This window comes from Sinohyriopsis cumingii, chromosome 3 (assembly GCF_028554795.1).
Source record: "Sinohyriopsis cumingii isolate HCF-2022 chromosome 3, ASM2855479v2, whole genome shotgun sequence".
In the NCBI taxonomy this organism is placed as follows: domain Eukaryota; kingdom Metazoa; phylum Mollusca; class Bivalvia; order Unionida; family Unionidae; genus Sinohyriopsis; species Sinohyriopsis cumingii.
The window spans coordinates 79,880,894-79,900,582 of NC_142963.1; the positions used below are offsets into that span (position 1 = coordinate 79,880,894).

At 34.1% G+C, this 19,689-nt stretch overlaps 1 protein-coding gene across 1 annotated transcript in view; it reads left to right on the forward strand.

The window, feature by feature from the left end:
* LOC149803178 (protocadherin beta-9-like) overlaps positions 1–12,661 on the forward strand; it is a 29,276-nt gene extending 16,615 nt beyond the window's left edge. The window contains exons 7-13 of the mRNA XM_089952793.1: positions 329–417; positions 1,548–1,719; positions 2,768–2,879; positions 6,646–6,879; positions 8,917–8,936; positions 9,395–9,696; positions 10,331–12,661. Of these exons, the coding sequence (XP_089808919.1) occupies positions 329–417; positions 1,548–1,719; positions 2,768–2,879; positions 6,646–6,725 (453 nt within the window). The 3' untranslated portion in view covers positions 6,726–6,879; positions 8,917–8,936; positions 9,395–9,696; positions 10,331–12,661. The remainder of the gene's footprint in view (positions 1–328; positions 418–1,547; positions 1,720–2,767; positions 2,880–6,645; positions 6,880–8,916; positions 8,937–9,394; positions 9,697–10,330) is intronic.
* The last annotated feature ends 7,028 nt before the right edge of the window (positions 12,662–19,689 follow it).

Consider the following 19,689-nt stretch of genomic DNA (forward strand, 5'->3'; position numbering starts at 1 on the left):
ACTGATAAATAGTGTAGAAAAGCAGATAGCCAGGTAGATTGTTGCTTATAGCAAGCCATCCAATATTGCAATGTTTCCAAGGGATTAAATAAAGGTCAGTTTAGTTTATCTGTTTTTGCAATGTGGTTTTTCATAGCCATGTCAAATTTTGCCTAAAATCATGGTTGCTAGTCACATTCTGCAGGCTTTTGCTCATGACAATATATTTATATAGTAATATTTATCCATGCATGAGAACCATGGTCATAAATGACAGGTGGTTGCTGATAACATAGGTGTGCTCAATATAGGTCTTACTGTTTATCTTTACTTTTTCTTTTATTCAAAGGATATTAATGACAAATATCCAGTCTTCAGCTCATCCTTATATAAGGTGAATATACATGAAACTCTTCAGACAGGATCTATTGTTGCAAGGTAAGCCTGATATAATAAAATAATACTATATTGGTATTTTACTAAAGCCATATATTTTATATGCCTTCCATAAGGCATAGCATATCATATTATGATATTGCCCATTCTTCCATCTTCACATCAGTCTGTCTTTTCTCTATACAATTCTACATAATAACTCCAGTTTTCCACCATTACCAAACCTTATGAACAGCTGTAATTTGGGTCAAGAACAAAACTCATTTATTTCAGGCTTAAAAAAGTCATAGGCCAAGGTTCCAGGGCCTTAAAGAAGGGCAATTGTCTACATGCCATAACTTAACTTGTATACCAGATACCCTAACCAAATATTGCAAATACCTTTCATCTGAGATAAGAAAGATGACTGGTGATGGGGGGGGGGGAAAGGTCAAGGTTACAGTGACTCGGAGAAGAAACTTCTTTATCACAAAATATGACCGCATTTGTGGATAGTTTGTATTTGAGACAAAGAGTACACATTCATTTGGATGTTAAAGGTCAAAGTCACAGACCCTAAGAGGAGGAATTGGTTGATGGCCTAGCATTTGAGATAAGGAAGACATTATTAATTTTGGAGTTAAAAGTTCAAATATTTAGGTCAAGGTCCAAACATTTAGATCAAGGTCAGAGACACTCCAAAAAGAAAAATAGTTTCCACAAAAACCCGTGTTCTGTGTCATATATCCTGATCAATGAAATAGCTTGTTTAATTTAGTGTTTTTGCCAGGCAGCATTGCTTAACAGTGGTATAGTACATGATTCAAATGGGTACTATAGCTTTAGTACTTGAGTCTCAGACCAGTGAAAGAGGATTTTACATAAAATAAGTATACTAATAATACTGTTCACACCCATATGTAATAACATATGATTTATGGTAAAATTGTTAAATCTACTGAAATTGCACAAGAAGGCTAAGCATAGTTAATAGTTTGTTTGATTTTCAAATTGTAATTGTAAATCACTTATTATTACATTGAAAGACATGAAGACAGCAGTCCTAGATTGTTACATTGTTTCCATGTACAGTATGTGTATCTGGGAACATTTCAAAAGTCATTTTTCTCAAATCTCACACAAGTATCAAAAGTTTGCCCAACTAAACAAATTTGGTATGTCTTTATTTTCAGTGTACTCGCTACTGACAAGGATTACAGTTCTGAGTATAACACCATCACCTACTGGATAGCAGGTGGAGATAATGATAATACCTTTTACATTGACTCAAGAACTGGACAAATTTACTTGCAAAAATCAATAGATTTTGACCCTCCAAGCAATCAAAGAAGTTTCTCTCTTACAGTTTGTATACAGTTTTATTTTATTATACCTTATCTTAAGGATCTCATTGTAATGTATATTATTCATTTTTGTTATGTATTCATTTTGTCATGTATATTATTCATTTTGTCATGTATTCATTTTGTCATGTATATTATTCATTTTGTCATGTATTCATTTTGTCATGTATATTATTCATTTTGTCATGTATTCATTTTGTCATGTATAGTATTCATTTTGTCATATATTCATTTTGTCATGTATAGTATTCATTTTGTCATGTACGGTATATTTATTTTCATTTTGTCACATATGTTATCCATTTTGGCATGTATATTATTCATTTTGTCATGTGTATTATTCATTTTGTCATGTATATTGTCCATTTTGTCATGTATATTATTCATTTTGTCATGTGTATTATTCATTTTGTCATGTATATTATTTATTTTGTCCATCCTTTGACATCTCCATGCATTTGTGCATCTCAGTTATGTTTTAATGCAAATATTTATTATTTGTACCAAGAACTGTGCATACATGCCTTAGTAGTTGCTTCTGTCTGCATGCTGCAGGTTTTCTACTGAATGCCTAGTATGTATGTTTGTACATGATTATTTATAAAGGGAGACTCGTTAAATCAGTTGGTCAGGTATTAGATTCATAATTCAAAGGTTGTGGGTTCAGTACCTTTTACAGGATTGCCAGGATTGACTGCCTTGGCATGTCTTTGAGAAAAGCACTTTGCTCCCATTTCCTTTACATCGTATAGTCAAATAATGGGCAAGTACCATTAAAAGCCAAAAAGCCAAGTTCTGTTAGTAATGAAACAGTGTTGTGAATACAATCTGGTTCAAACTTAAATAATGGTGGCTTTATCATTGCTGTTGTTGCCAACAGCCATAGGACTTTTATCAGTGTTTTGTTTGGTTTTCAAGGATAGAAGAGTCAAATAAATATACATTATAATTGGTTTTGCAGTGAGATTGCTGCTTCCCTTTTATTACATGCTTCAACAAATAAAAGTACAAATTAGAATGTATTCTATTGTTTCCTAATTTGTGTTTAGATTCAAGCCAGTGATCTACATAGAAATGTCAATGGATCCATAGTCAATGCAACAACCACTCTGTATATAACAGTCCTTGATGAAAATGACAACTTTCCTGCCTTTGTGACAGGTATGTAGCTCTGAGGAAACAAAATTATCTTTCATCTCATTGGATGGTTTAATGCTTATACAGAATATATTTGCAAGACTTATTCTACATTCTGTGTCTTATAAAACAATTCACCAAAATAACTGGGATCACTTTGGAAAGTTACTGTTAAACAATCTATGATTTATTCATGTGTTTGTTTTTTTCAGAGAGATTGATAATGAAATCCATTTATGAAGGAGTCATTCAAAGTAAAGCCAGATACAATGTATTATCCTTTGTGGAACACAACTCTGTTTTCAGTGACAGGCACAGACAACTTATTCACTTTCCAATATAATTTGCTAAAATAAATATAATATCTTAGTGCAGTTGCCATACTTGTGACATAATTTCTAATACTTAAGGCATAGCATCATTTTTTGAGATCATAAGAATTATATCTTGTACAGCATAGCTGAGCCTTGTACTGTTACAAGTCTGCAGTTAGTTACTTCCCCTTCATTTACAATTTGGAATTCATGTCATTGCTCATTTTCTTTCTAAGATGGTTATATTGACATGGGGTTTGCATTAAAATACTTCACACTACATTAGTTGTCCCTAATGAAAATGATGCAGATGTGACTTCCCAAAATGGACATCACATTGACCATTTTGTAACTTCTCATAACAGCTACTTCTCCTGAATGGATCGTTATACCAAGTTTTCTTTTAATATTTAAAAAAGCACTGATTTCTAAAAAAAGCACTGATTTCTAAAAAAAGCACTGATTTCTAAAATGTGTACTTCTTCCTTTGCTAATATGATGCTTATCCAACCCCCAAAATGGCTGCCTTGATGGACAGCCTACAAATCTTTAAATGACTTCTTCTCCTGAATGGATGTTCATACTGAAATTGCATTTTCACTTAAACACTATAGCAATGATGGATGTTCATACTGAAATGGCATTTTCACTTAAACACCATAGCAATACCTGAAAGGATGTTGATACTGAAATGGCATTTTCACTTAAACACCATAGCAATACCTGGATGCAGTTGGTTCTGATTGAAAATGATGTTTATATGAAAATCAAAATATAATATTGTGGCCATGTCGAAATATTGTTATTATTACTCCTCTTGAATAAAGGGTGGCATTAGCATGGGTTTTTCACAGGAATACTACCTGCAGTGTGCAGCTGCTTCAGAATGAAAACATTGCAGTTCTGGCCATCACTTTTATGAAGGCCAGAGTTTGAAAAATATACCTAATTGACCTTAAATGTCAAGTCAAGGCCATTGCTTGCATTTGTGTATTTCATTACATTTATGAAAAGATTGACATGTACAAACAGACATTAATTTTGACCAGACTCTTCATTTATTTGACTTGCAATAAACATATTAAAGTCTAATATCTTGATTAAGCTTTCAGCCATACCAGGGACTTGTACTGCAATCTCTCTCATCTCTTATATTATATTGCATTTGCCATAGCTCTTACATGAAGTTACCTTGGAAAGTGTACTGTGGTGCTTCTTACATGTGGTGAATTGTTTATGCTGTCAACCATATCACCCATTTAGCATTAAAACTCAATAACATCAGTTTTCCTATTCTAATTATTTTCAAACTTTGAATGAATGAACATGGTCTTATGTTCATAATTAATTTGATATAAATTATATCATATGTACAAGTCTTTGACTGCACTGCCATGTGAGCATGACAATACAAAAATAAGTATGAATGCAGTTGTATCAAACCCAGATTATAGTATTATACAAAATTAGATATTACCTGTATTTACACCTTTAGTACCATTAGAACTTTTATATTCTTCATAGTTACTAGAATTGTTCTGTTTTCATTACACTTTTCATTTATCATTTTTTGTGTTTGTATTTATGTAATTGTCAGTTCATACACATATTTAAGTGTAATATCTATTCAGGTGTATCTTGTTGTATGTACATGTAGACTTCTACTACAGTTATTAGTGAGACAAAGTTATATCGGTGTATTCGCGAAAACATTTGAATCATTCTCGTCCGTGTTTTTTGGGTCAGTTTTGTTGTCAAACATTCGAGGACCAAACAAAACAATGCAAAATGAGCTTTGTAAGGTAAGTAGATCAAAAAAAAAATTAATTTGCATTTCCCCCACTTCTAAACATAACTGTAAAGGCCATACCTTTTAAAGATATTTATGAAGGCCACACCTTTTAAAAATATTTTTAAAGACCATACTTTTACAAGCATTAGTAATGGCTGTACCTTCTAAAGGTATTTGTAAAGGCTATACCTTTTAAAGATATTTATAAATGCCATACCTTTTAAAGATATTTGTAAAGACCATACCTTTTACAAGCATTAGTGAATGCTATACCTTTTAAAGATATTTGTAAAGGCCATTCCATTTACAATCATTAGTAAAGGCTATACCTTATAAAGCATTTGTAAAGACCATACCTTTTACAATCATTAGTAAAGGCTATATGTTATAAAGCATTTGTAAAGACCACACCTTTTACAGTCATTAGTAAAGGCTATACATTATAAAGTATTTGTAAAGACCAAACCTTTTTCAATCATTAGTATAGGCTATACCTTATAAAGTATTTATAAAGGCCATACCTTGTACAATCATTAGTAAAGGCTATATGTTATAAAGCATTTGTAAAGACCATACCTTTTACAATCATTAGTAAAGGCTATATGTTATAAAGCATTTGTAATGACCATAACTTTTACAATCATTAGTAAAGGCTATACCTTATAAAGCATTTGTTAAGATCATACCTTTTACAAGCATTAGTAAAGGCTATACCTTTTAAAGATATTTGTAAAGGCCATACCTTTTTAAAAGCATTTGTAAAGACCATACCTTTTATAATCATTACTAAAGGCTATACCTTATAAAGTATTTGTAAAGACCATACCATATACAATCATTAGTAAAGGCTATACCTTATAAAGCATTTGTAAAGACCATACCTTTTATGATCATTAGTAAAGGCTATACCTTATACAGCATTTGTAAAGACCATACCTTTTACAAGCATTAGTAAAGGCTATATGTTATAAAGCATTTGTAAAGGCCATACCTTTTACAAGCATTAGTAAAGGCCATACCTTTTGAGACCTTTGGACTCTTCATGCATGCAGTTATTAGTTGACCTGAAATAAATATTTCTTCCAGATGATACTGACCTTGAAGATCATGTGACAGCTCTCAGTACTCTTTGTGAAATCATATTTCTGCCATATGTGGAAATTATTGGAGTTAAATCTAATTTCTTTCCTAGATATTTTAACATTGCTTGATATTACTATATATATATATATATATATATATATATATATATATATATATATATATATATATATATATATATATATATATATATATATATATATATATATATATATATATATATATATATTAACTCTAGTCAATTAGAAATACCATTATTATTATTATGATTGTATTTTTTTAAAACTATTATATGCTAATACATTTGTAACCCTTAGTTACTGGAAATGAGTTTAAAAAGTATTAGCACAATACTAATGCTTTATTTATAGAGTACTTAGCTCACTTAGTACCCTGACTATTATCCCATGAGGCCCACTTTGGTGAAATAAAGTTATCTAAAGAAAGTGAATATAAAAGAAAATTTAAAATATGGGTTAAAATGAAAATGATATCATGAAGGAACATAATAGAATTTTTTTTTACTGCCAAAAACCAACACCATGCTTCAGTTATTCATAGAGCTCCCAACCTTTTCAATCAGGCACCATTGTTTGGAATGGAAACACTGAGATAGTTTTCACAAGAGAGATTTTGAATTCATGGACATCTTATACCAAATGAGGACCCTCCCATTTGGTCTGAACATCAGTGCCTGGGTATTCACAAGAATTATGGACACAATCATGCCAATCTTCTGAGTCACGTCCATGTTAGCAATTTCCAATTACCTAGATGATATTCTGCAAAAAACAACTGGTGTCTATTCTACATGAAGGTATGGAATCCTTTTATGTAATCCTTTTATGGAATGCTTTTATGGAATCCTTTATGTAACGTCAGCTCCTCCTTTTAATCCTTGTCAGCAAGGATAAATCCATTATTGTACCTCCTTGAGATTTTACCTACTTAAGTATGGAGTTAAAAACGCATGTCATGGGTCTGTCTTTACATCTTTTCCCAACCATAGTTGATTCACAATAATGAAATTAATTTGTAGATGTAATATAGAGCATTTGTAAAGACCATACCTTTTACAATCATTAGAAATGGCTATATGTTATAAAGCGTAAAGACCATACCTTTTACAAGCATTAGTAAAGGCTATAACTTTTAAAGATATTTGTAACGACCATACCTTTTACGATCATTAGTAAAGGATATACCTTATACAGCATTTGTAAAGACCATACCTTTTGAGACCTTTGGACTCTTCATGCATGCAGTTATTAGTTGACCTGAAATAAATATTTCTTCCAGATGACACTCACCTTGAAGATTATGTGACAGCTGTCAGTACTCTTTGTGAAGTCATATTTCTGCCATATATGGAAATTATTGGAGTTAAATCTAATTTCTCTCCTAGATATTTTAACATTGCTTGATATTACTATAGATATATTTTTAACTCTAGTCAATTAGAAATACCATTATTATTATTATGATTGTATTTTTTTAAAACTATTATATGCTAATACATTTGTAACCCTTAGTTACTGGAAATGAGTTTCCCAACCATGGTTGATTGACAGTAATGAAATTCATTTGTAGATGTAATTTGGTATCCTTCAGTGCATTTTTTAGTGACTGCTCACTACCTGCTTTCTCCCATTTGTTGTGACTTAAACCTACAGTTTATTTTTTGTTATTTTTAATATCTGTAAATATATTAATATACGTTCAGCTAAGAACATATCCAATAATGGAACATAGATACATCTGCTTCAGATAGATATGTTTGTAAAGAGAACCATGTTTAACCAAAGGCATGCTTAGGAAGCAAACCCTGTTTTACCAAGAAATCACACATTTTTTAAACACTGACTGTATATGAAACCTTCTCATTTGATAGATGGCATCATTTGAATGGTTGTGTAAAATTTGCATGTATTCAGCAGTCATGAGCAGTCTTAAATTTTCCTCTTTCACTCACAGAATTTTTTTCATGATTCTATACATTTTCATTTGACATTTAGCTGATTAAGAAATTTCTAGATGATATTCTATATTATGTGATGTTACGATGGCAAAGACATACTCCCACTTCTACATTCACCAATGAAACACCTCCTTCCCAAGACACAATGACTTCGAACAATTTGTAAAAATCTTCAAACTTTACAATGGTAGAATAATGGTAATTTGCAATGCAGGGTTCCGCTTATAACATAACACAGACTTAAGTCATGGAAACTGTTGAAGTTGTATATGACATTGGAGGTATATTAAACTTAAAAAAGTTGCTAACTGTTGATTATATTGAAATGAAAATGATATTGTATAACTAATCAATTTGAATGATTTAGAGGTATGTGATATTGAGTTCTCACATCTACCTTCAAGAACATGATTCAAATTGTGTTTACAGCCTCGTCTATTACCTCAAAGAATCACATCACAGTCTTGGAAATTCTTTGCTTATTAATCAATACCTATGTCTCAGAAAGATAATCTCACATCTGCGGTACTGCTATAGACCCCACCATGTCATACAGTGCCATTTGGGATGAAGATATCTGCTAGAGAAAATCATCCATGCCTTTCATCCCAAGATATTATGCTGATTGATACTGCCCTAACCCTGATGAACCAAAATGCACAAGAAACTCATTTAGTTCTCTATCATAGCAATTATTGACAAGTCAACCATTTCTTAGAATAGGTCACTTGACTATTTTGTCTGGAAACTATGCCTTTCATTAGTCGGCAATGGTTTCATTCTGTCTTTCAAAGCTATAAAACTTTGCTTTTTTGAGAAATTTTAGCAAAGAATTTGTTTTATGTACATGTATATTCTTCACTCATTCTTCTGCAGGCATGGATTGTGTTTTGAAGGTGAGTATTGACAATTTGCACAATTTGTCCTTGCAAGCACCTGATGCTATATTTAGAGTCTGGACTTTATTGTTGAACAAGAGTGTTCAATTTCCATTTTTTCATTTTTCTCAGCTGCAATTTATGCTGTCATATTACTGTCCAACAAGAGCAAACAAAATAGTGGAAAATGCAAGAAAGGGAGGAAAGGGAAATTTATCTTTGAAAGATTTAAAAACTCTTTCCTTACAGGCCAAGAGTCTCACTTATCTGATGGCTATGCTTTCATTTTCATGTGTGCTTTCCCAAGATACTATTATCAGCATTTAATCAAGCAAAGTAATTTACATTTTCAAATTGTACTGTATCACTTGTTCCATCTTCTGTTAATTGCTAACACTTTTCTTATTTTGTTTATATTATTCTCCACCACTAGAGGAGCTTTCAAACTGTTCTTTTCTCAAAATTTCAAATTGCAGATGCCAAAAGGACAGCCCCAGTTTGCTTTAGGGAAAGATTAGGCATAGGTGACCGCCAACTGAAAATATCATCCCTTGGCTGTAGGATCTAGAGAAAACCAGCATACTTCCAGAGGCATCTGTGTTCTAATCCAGGCCAGGCCCCTGACAGGAAGAGTGTATTTGACCCATACAGCAGACATTGAATGAAAACTGACTGGTGGCCCGCATCAATATCCAGGAGGAAGCCATTGCCATACACATCAAATGAATTTGATACTGAAGAAAATAATTCTTGGCTTCCTCAGATAATGAAGGCGATGGTGAGTGGACATGAACTGAATCATAATTCGGAGTGTTTATTTAGGAACAGACAGTTAATAGATGATTCAGAGATGACCATTTTGGAGAATGGACACTTTGGAGATGGCATATTTCAGAGACAGACAACTCAGAGATCATGGACATGAATTCAGGGATAGAAAAGTCAAGTAAAATGCAAGTTGTATTAACAAGACTCACTTATAACAACTTTCTTTAATGATAATATTTTGTTCTAGAAATGTCTATGGGCAGAGCATATGAAATAAGTATCCTGTATGAAGAAGCTACAAATTTTTGAGCTTAGTTAATTGACAATATATGACATAGTGTATACAATATTAAAATAATCAAACACAATGTAATAATTCTTAGTTTAACAAAACCCTGTTTTGTGAACAAAATTCTTTAAAAAGATTGCAAAAAAGCTCAATCATTAAACCAGATTCAAAATTGTCATTATCATTAAAATAGTGCTTTTCGTAAACTGTTATAAGTTTAAGTCAGATATTTATTCAGTTAGGTTAATTTTGTGTTTTAGGCATGTAATTATTCAATGGAAGTATAAAGTACCATAATTATATATGATGCAATAAAAACAGTGATCAAAATCTCAATATTTATTTTTGTTCACAGTGGAAGAGCTTTTCTTGCAAGTGCCCGTTCAACATCATCCAGTGGATATTTTGCTCTTTCTGAAGTTCCTTTACCAGCATTGGAAGAGTCAGAAGAGGTATTTCCATGGAGCGTGCAAATGCGTTGTGCCAAACTTGGATGACATTATTTTTATGTGGTGTCACCTTTTACCGCTTCAAAGCAATCCCATATTCCACCAGATATCTTGATGTACAGATTTAATATCATAGAGTTGATATATTGTCTCTTTGATAAACCAACATTACGAATAATGTATAGCCATTTAAGAGCTTATAAGTACTCACAAATCTAAGACAGATGGCTGTTGTGGATATATGTAAGGACATGGTTTCATTGAGAAATGTGTCAAGTGTTAAATACTCAGTGACTGCCGATGAATTAAGAATAGCTTTAACTTATGAAAATAGCTATTGTGTGTACTGAAACAAATCCTTATTTAGTAATTGTTGAGAAGGCACATACTTTTATGGGTATGCAACAGTCCATTTTTGATTGTGTATCTGCATTTCGCATCTTTTGATGTGCTAGCTGAAAGAATGAATCTCATTCAGTATATATTACACCATCACCTAACTGTGGATTATGTTATTATTACACGGACAGTACTATTATTCAGCGAGAGAATCTGGATTAAGAAAAAGATTTCAAAATGTAATATCAATGGTAACAGTTAAACACACACAGAATCATATGTTGTCATATAACTAAACCATATATCTTTCTAAAACAAAATAAATTCACCATAAATTCACCATGCAAATGTCGTCAATAAGAACGGTATTTGGTTCAAAATGTCCATTTTGAAACAACTGCTTCTGGCCACTGATCATATAACTGAAATTGACAAAGCCCAATTTCAAACACAGCATTGGTAGTTGCCACATATATCTTGAATTGCAAATTAATTAACTAAATATATGTGTCCTTTAAGGCTAAATCCATTTAAGATGTTGTTCTGACGGAGTGTAACCTATCTTGGAGGAACTACAGTAGTCCTAGGTGATATAAAATTCATTGACCTAAATCTTCAAACTTAATGCACTTCCCACAGCTTTAGGTTTGTACAGCCACAGCTACTCTTCTCTGGGTTTTCAGAACTGCAGATTAAGGCTATGGGTAGATGGAGGTCTTAGGCATATACCCATTATATTCATGAACCTACATTTCAAATATTGTATGTGTTTTAGGCAGCCAGTCTAGTAGTATGTTTGCAGATGTCATATTTGCTTTACTCAAAAAAAACCATCAGTAAACTTGAACTGTCATAAGCAGTCAACCATTTTTCTTCCTACATGTTGACTTTTTATAAATATGAGTAAAAGGCGTACATTTATAAATTGTTTTTTACTGCATTCTTACACCAGTTTATATGCTTACAGCATTTACATTACATGCCTACAAGATTTCCTGAGGAACTGGTACTGAATGTACAACATCCCTGAACAGTCTTAGACTGGTTGTTTTTTCTTATGGAGGATACAATTCCTTCAGAATGGCACTCATTTTCCATGCAGTCCTGGAATCTTGGAGTGGGATCTCTGGTTTGGAAGTCCATCTTCAATCCATTTCAGCTGCAAGTTCTTTGAGAAGACAAATTCTGTATGCACAGCTCTGCTCCTTATCTGAATGAATTTCAACATCTACACTTCTGTGACAATACCAACTACATTACCTGATCAATTCATGGCATGGACACATTTGTGCATTACTCAGTGCAATTCAGTTTACTGAACTCAGTGGTCTTGACCTTTCTGAACAGCGACCCTGATTAGGTTTGATGTGTTAACTTTGCAACCCATCACCTTGCAACCATCTGTTGCTAAAACCACATGGGTAGGAAATTTCAAATTATTAAGGTTGATTTAGGCTAACCACTCAAAACAGCATGGTGACCCAGTGGTTAAGAACCACTAAACTACACAATTGTAGCCAGGTGCCATTTGCAATGCATGTATATCAATGAAAATATTTTGCCCAGTTATTTAATGTAGTATGTTATACGTATAACTTGTTTCAATCTTGTGGTACATGCAGTCAGAAGGTTAGTTTATAAATATGTTTTGCTTTTCTGGACATTTCATACATTACCTCAGCTGCTTGGGCACATTATGGGCTTCATCTTCTTGCAAGTAATTATGTCAAGTTTGTGGCATGATATTCTGCCCTATCTATGTGTCTTGATAAAAAAGAGTAGGTCATGATTTTTATATCTTACATATTGATATATTCAGGGATATTTACTTCACACCAGTGTAAAATTTGTGCAAAATGTTATTTATTGCTCTTTAGGCATTATAATAAATGACCTTTCCCAACAATGGTGTTTTTCTTGTCATTCCACAAAGCTAGCTCACTCTACCTTGGATCTGAGTTGTCTGTCTACTGCTGCAGGTAAAATGACTTTTGATAGGTTAATCACCTATGTTGGGTAGTTCTAAATACTTCAGGGGCTTGAATTGTTCATCCATTTTAGGCAACAGTGGTTTTTCAACATTTTCATCAATGCAGGTAGGATTGCTGAAGTACAAACCACTAAAATCAATTCAGACAGTGCAGATAGCATGAAAAACTCATGATGCACATCTGTTGCTCATGACTAAAAGAATTTTGATATACATTTTGTTTGCAAACCAAGTCTCCTATCGATAAATACTTAGTTGTATCCATGCTATTTAACAGTGTATGCTCAAGTATGATCTTAGAGTTCATAAGATGGCTGCTGCCTTTATAAATTAATGGTTGTGTTGTGTTTGTTTTTTTTCAAACAAAAACAACCTAATTTAATGACTGTATGAACTTTATTAATTGTATGTATTGAGTAAGCATCTAATTTAGAGGTTTTAATATTTTATTTTGGTTAAAATTCCCACATTAGAACCATGGGCAATTTCTCTATTATCCAATATTTAAGGGAAAAACTAATCCTTAATTTTTAAAATATGACATATTTATAATTCAAGTGGATAAAATCTACATGCAAAAGCTGGTGAACACGCTTGCTGTCATAGATAAAAATGAATGCAGAATGACATATGGCTGATGAAACCATAATGAACTGTATAAAAAGGATCTTGTTAATGAATTTATGAAATGCACATTCATGCGAGTGAGAGAAAAAGATGGGCTATGGCTATGATTAACAAAACATTGTTAGAAAGGTGAAGTATTTTTCCTTTTTCCAATTTATTTTCTCCATTAATTTTACATTGTCAGAATTGGGCAGGATATTTTCCTTACTGCACTCCTTTATACTGCATAACATGTGTGTCTCTAAAAACAGTACCATCTGTTAGGAACTACTTTTTATTGTAAACAAACATTGTACTCTCATGCAGCCAAAGCTGGAACTTTCTATGTACAAGATTTCTCTGTTGATATGCACTCTGTCTGAACCATTTGAAAGTAGAAATGATAAAGTTGACAATGTGGATGAGTTCATCGAGTCACAGAAGAAACTCACAACCAAGCAAACGACTGGACATGATATCTGCAATGTCCACAACAAACATTTTGAAAATATCATTCTGATCATTTAAACAGTTATTGATGAGAAATGCAAAAATCCTCACTTTGAGGCTCTGAGAGGTAGCAAGTGAGAAGACACTAGGAATTGTCATCGAGGGTTGAAGAAATTTTTGCAGGAGAACAGAAGAAATTGCAGCAAGAGGACAGGGATGAAGCATACATTAGTAGCTGCATGATAAAGTCTGAAGAGCACACACATGAAATTTCTATGGATAATACAGCAGTTAAGACACTGTGGGGTCAGTGGGTTAGGTTGGAACTCCGGGATTGTGTTTTGTACCGTAGTTGGTAAGATGAGACAGGGAAAGTGCTTTTCTCGACATGGCAGCAATTCAACCACAATTATATTGAATGATTAAATGTTTCTATCAGACTATAGAGAACATTCTAGCTACTCTAGTATGCAAAGATTAAAATAACTGGGATGACCTTCTGTCTCTGGCACTCATGGCATATAATATTAATTTTCATAACTCAACACAATTCTCACCAAACAAAATGAAGCTGGGTCGAGAAGTAAGATTTGTTGTTTGAAACTCTTTAGGAAACATCTATGGAGTCCAGGAATTGTTCATAATTTGCATAAAAGTTAAAGACCTCCCTGGGTCATGCCTATCCAGAGAACATATAAAAACTATGAGCATGAAGTAGAAATGGTACTAGGTCTACCATACAGACTTCAAAACGTGTCAGACTCGGTATGCAGTGTGGTTACATGACCCAGAATAAAACATTAGCCAAGTCAGTGCATCAGTTAGTTCTGATTTGTTCGAATAAATTACAAACATAAACTTGCTAGAAATGTCATTTCTACTTTCCACTGATTATGATGTAAAGTTCTTAGGCTGCTTTGTTTAAAATTTTTTTGAATGTATCTGAATCTATGGCATAACAATACAAATAGGTTATTTAGTGCAGAGGCATTTGGAGTAAAGTGCCTTCTCCAAGGACACCAAACATTAGCTGATTTAGGCTAGTCCAGCTGTAGGATTCGAACCTGCACTTTTTTGGTCATGAATCCGGCACAGTAACTATGAACTGCCACAGCTCCCTCCTTCAAATGGTATCTGAATGTAAATCACTCAGACATCACAGATGCTTCATGGATAGTCATTATATAATTGTTATAAGTTGATGATCTGAATTAATGGAGAAAAACTGGAAAACCTATTTTAAAATTGCCCTTTGGTTGACTACTGTCAGAAAACAAACCATCTTTTTATCCGTCCAGGTTGTCTTGTCTCCAATTCTTCATTGATGAACTCTCTTAAAAGGTCTCTGCTGTTACAATCGTATATAACTATTCTTTTCTTTGGAGGAGGTGAAACTATGTGTGACATACTTGTGTTGTCCTTAATATTGGTTGTAAAATTATCCCCGTGGATTATAGACCCTCCAATAATGGACTCTAGTGGATAACCATGTGCTAAACTTTCAAGTTCACGGATTCATTGAACATTTATTTTTCTGTCCTGGAAATATGGTAAGTGTTACAGAAGTTTCTTATGGATTAATATGTTGATGGATAAATGATTCCTTCTGGCTGGTAAGTGCATTATTTGTCATTAAATATTGTAGGTATATTTTTTATTCAACCAGGGCACAATGGTGATGCTTAATAAAATTATAATAAAGCATGGTTTATATAACACTTTGATGGATGTTACTAAGTATTCCGTTGTTGTTAAGATAGTTGGGAGGCTGTGAAGTGTATAGGTCTATAGTTTATGTGCATGGATCACTGTTATCGGTTATACTTATGGTTCATTCCACACAGCATTGAGAATTTTATCCTATCTGTAGCACAGTCATTTGTCAGGTTAGCGTCATCAAATGGAGCGAACAGTGTATAATTTGTTTCACACTAAGTATTTAAAACTAGTCAGATAGCTTTAGCTACATTTAATGACGCTGGCCTGAAAAATGTGCTGAGCTAGGCCTGCATATAGATAAAATTGACCATGCTGTGTAGAACGAAATAGCATAATACCAAAAAGTTTGACATCGTATGCGTTCGTGTCTTTGTCTCTCTCAAAATAGTTTTTATGGTGTGTTCTCAAAGATGGATTTACCTTAAGTTACTATGTTTTTGTTATAGATTTGTTGTTGTTGTTTGATTTTAGTCAGGCAGAGCAGAAAACAACAAGTGTTTCTTTTTTTAAAGTAGTTCTGAGCACGTGAATACCTTGACTGAGACGACTGGTCTGAGATGACTAGACTGAGATCTGCGTATGTGTTCGTGTCTTTGTCTCTCTCAAAATAGTTTTTATGGTATGTTCTCAAAGATGGATTTACCTTAAGTTACTATGTTTTTGTTATAGATTTGTTGTTGTTGTTTGATTTCAGTCAGGCAGAGCAGAAAACAACAAGTGTTTCTTTTTTTTAAAGTAGTTCTGAGCGCGTGAACACCTTGACTGAGACGACTGGTCTGAGATGACTAGACTGAGATAAGAAAAGCGAGATTAGCAAATCAGCTAGATTTCTCTGTCGCATGGGTGGTAAAAACACATATATAAAAAATTTGGAGGCAAGAAATTAATTTATTTTCGAGGCATATGAGTGGCCCTGAAAAGGGCCTTTGGGTTCTTCTTCTTCTACTTTCTCCACTTCTTACACCATCTTCTAATTTTTCCTAATATTCATTTATTCTTTTCTTCATTTTCTGGCATCAAGTCAGGATGGCCTATGACTCTGAATTTCTCCTGTATCCTTATCCAGTTCTCATTCAGTCTTTCAAATCTCTCACTCCATTCCAATATATCTTCTAGGAAGCACCTGACTATAGTAACATGATCAAGGGCTTCCTTCAAGCAACTTACTCTCACAAACTGAGGGTCAAGGAATCTTCTTATTTGTTTTTACTTCTTCTTCTATCATGCCCTGAAGAAGATGCACGGCTACTTTGAAACTGGTCACTTGTCTTGTCACAAAATCCTTGGTAACTGGATACCTCCATTCATCCCTTCTCAAGCCTTTTCACCACATATGTCCCATCCAATATCCAATACCAACAGTCCTTTAGTTCATTGAACAGCTGTATGCTCATCTTCTTTGCTTATTCCGTATAATGGCAAACGCTTTGAGTTTTTATGTGTCAAGCACGGACGTGAAAGAAAACATCCCCTACTTCTCTCTTCACATATTATCTACTATTCACACAGAGATAAGGAGACAAAAACATAACCACAAAAATCTACTCTCCACACACGGGAAGAAGCCAAATTAAACCCAAATTATACTATCCACACATGCGAAGAAGCAAAATAACATAATCATTATATAATAACCACACACGGGAAGAAGCATAAACATAACCAAAATATACTATCCACACACGCGAAGAAGCAAAAACATAACCATAATCTACTATCCACACATGCAAAGAAACAAAAATCAACCATAATCTACTATCTACACAAGGGAAGGAGCAAAATCAAACCCAATATATAGTATCCACACACGCGAAGAAGCAAAAAAATAATCATAATCTACTATCCACACACGGGAAGAATCAAAATATACTATCCACACAAGCGAAGAAGCCAAACCAAACACAAAATATACTATCCACATACGCGAAGAAGCAAAAATCAAGCATACTATAATATCCACACACGGGAAGGAGCAAAATTAAACCCAAAATAGACTATCGAGCAAAAATCAAGCCCAATATATACTATCCACACGCGAAGAAGCAAAACAAAACCTAATTATACCATCCACACAGATGGGGAGGTTAAAAAAAACCACACTCTACTATTCACCCAAACGCACGTGAGCGCTTACAAACCCCAATAATCTACTATCCACACAAACATACATGAGCTCATACAAACACACACATATAATTACATTAGTAAAGGAGTGAGTGTTTATATTCACACTATTCCACAGTCACACAAATTGGCAAATTGATAAGTGTTTCTTTCTAGAGCTTTGGTTAATGCCTACACCTTCCAGGCCGAGCAACATACACACAGCGCCTACTCCTATCGTTATCCCAATTTGTTCTTGGGAACGCTGAGGGAGGTTGACTGGCTTCACTTTCTCAAGTCTTCATTTTGAGGGATAGCGAATACTTCCTTCCTTCTGCTATTCTGTACACGTGGATGCTGCCTGACCTCTATTTGTGGGACGATAAGTGCTGACTCTGACGGTGGTGCTGGAAGAGACTGTGGAGGATTCGCGTAAATTCACAACTTTGCCTCAGCATGATGTGAGGCAGGAGTCCTTTTTTCTTTTCCTCCTCTCTTTCTTTTTTCTCTGCTCCACTACCTTTTCTATCCTTGCTTCCTCTTCAATCGCCTCCATAGCCAGCTCTTCCAACAGGCGTCGGGCATATTCCAGGTACATATGGAGTTCCAGAAGTTCGGTGAGTTTGTTGTTCGTTCTTCCATTTTGTCTCGTTGACAATGGGTAGCCACATTGCCGAGCTTTCTGTCTATATCCGCCAAGCACGGACGTGAAGGAAAACATCCCCTGGCACCCAAACTCACATTGGCTATATTATCACCAAAAACGCGCAGGCTTAAAAGAAACACTCACTCACTTTCTTTCCTGACAATCATTATTTTAAAATTTTTGACAAGCGACTGAAACGAAGGGCTTATTGTCACACTTTCTAACCTAGATAAAAAAATAATGTGCTTATAGACGCACTTCTATTTATTTATATCACAGCATAACTAAACTGAATGTTAATTTCATTTCTAGAGTACTGGGTAGCCCTGAAAGGGGCTGCTTTTTGTGAAAGAGGAGCTATGGCAATCTTTTATGTTCTAAGATTGCGGCCTCGTCTGGCGACAGAATTTTCCATAGGATAAGGTCTGCTTCTTCGGAAAAAGAAGGGGAACTCTTTGGTGTCAACACGGCAGTCGATATAGCCTCTGTCAGGTTCCTGCTGCGTTGATGTTGCTGCTGCTCTCTCTGTTCTTTCTGCTGTTTCTGAAGTCTGTACTTGTCTGTCCATTCTTCTTTTTCCCTATTAATGTCCTCTCTGAAGAGATTTTCTATCAGGTCTTTAGTGAATTTTAACATTCTAGCATTCTCTTCAGGCTTCGGTATCAGGCTTTGCCTGACACGATGCAACTTCACGTAAGCTTCGTTCAGCTTGGCTAATATTGAGCATATCTTCGTAGGAGGATGAGTCGACAATGGACGCGATCGAAACCATCCCTACACGGTTTCAAGTCGGAATGCTCAAACAGTTTGATTTGGGGGATAGAGAGAAGTCAAAGAGCATGGTTCATGATACAATAGCAAACAAACGACAGACGCATTTTTGTCTTCAAAACACGACATTATTTTCTTAAAATAACTCACAACTAACAATTAACAAATTTTTAAAATTAACAATTCAAATCAACAATAAACATTTTTTTCAATGAACTATCTATTTTGGACAAGGTTGACAAGATTGTGAATTAAATTGAGATTTCCACTGTTGGAAGTCATTGGGTCATTGATATACACTACATTTCCTAGCTAAAGACAAAAGATAACCATGATGGTCACAAAACCATCGATCTACTTTCTCATCGTTTCTAGAAGAATGACGATCAAAATTAAGTCACTAAATGTTCTAAACAATATCCAAGACTGCGTTGATGCAGAAAATACACCAATGAATATATGCCTTGTAATTTCACATTATTGAATCGTGTTGTCTGAGCGTTTCTTCTCATAAAGTCAATGATATCGTCTTCCAAAGGGAGCAATCCATATGAATCAAAATACTCCACACATCCTTCTTGATGATAGTAGACGGCTAACCAGTGGGTTTCTGGGAGATGACTTTCGTCCGTGTTAATGAC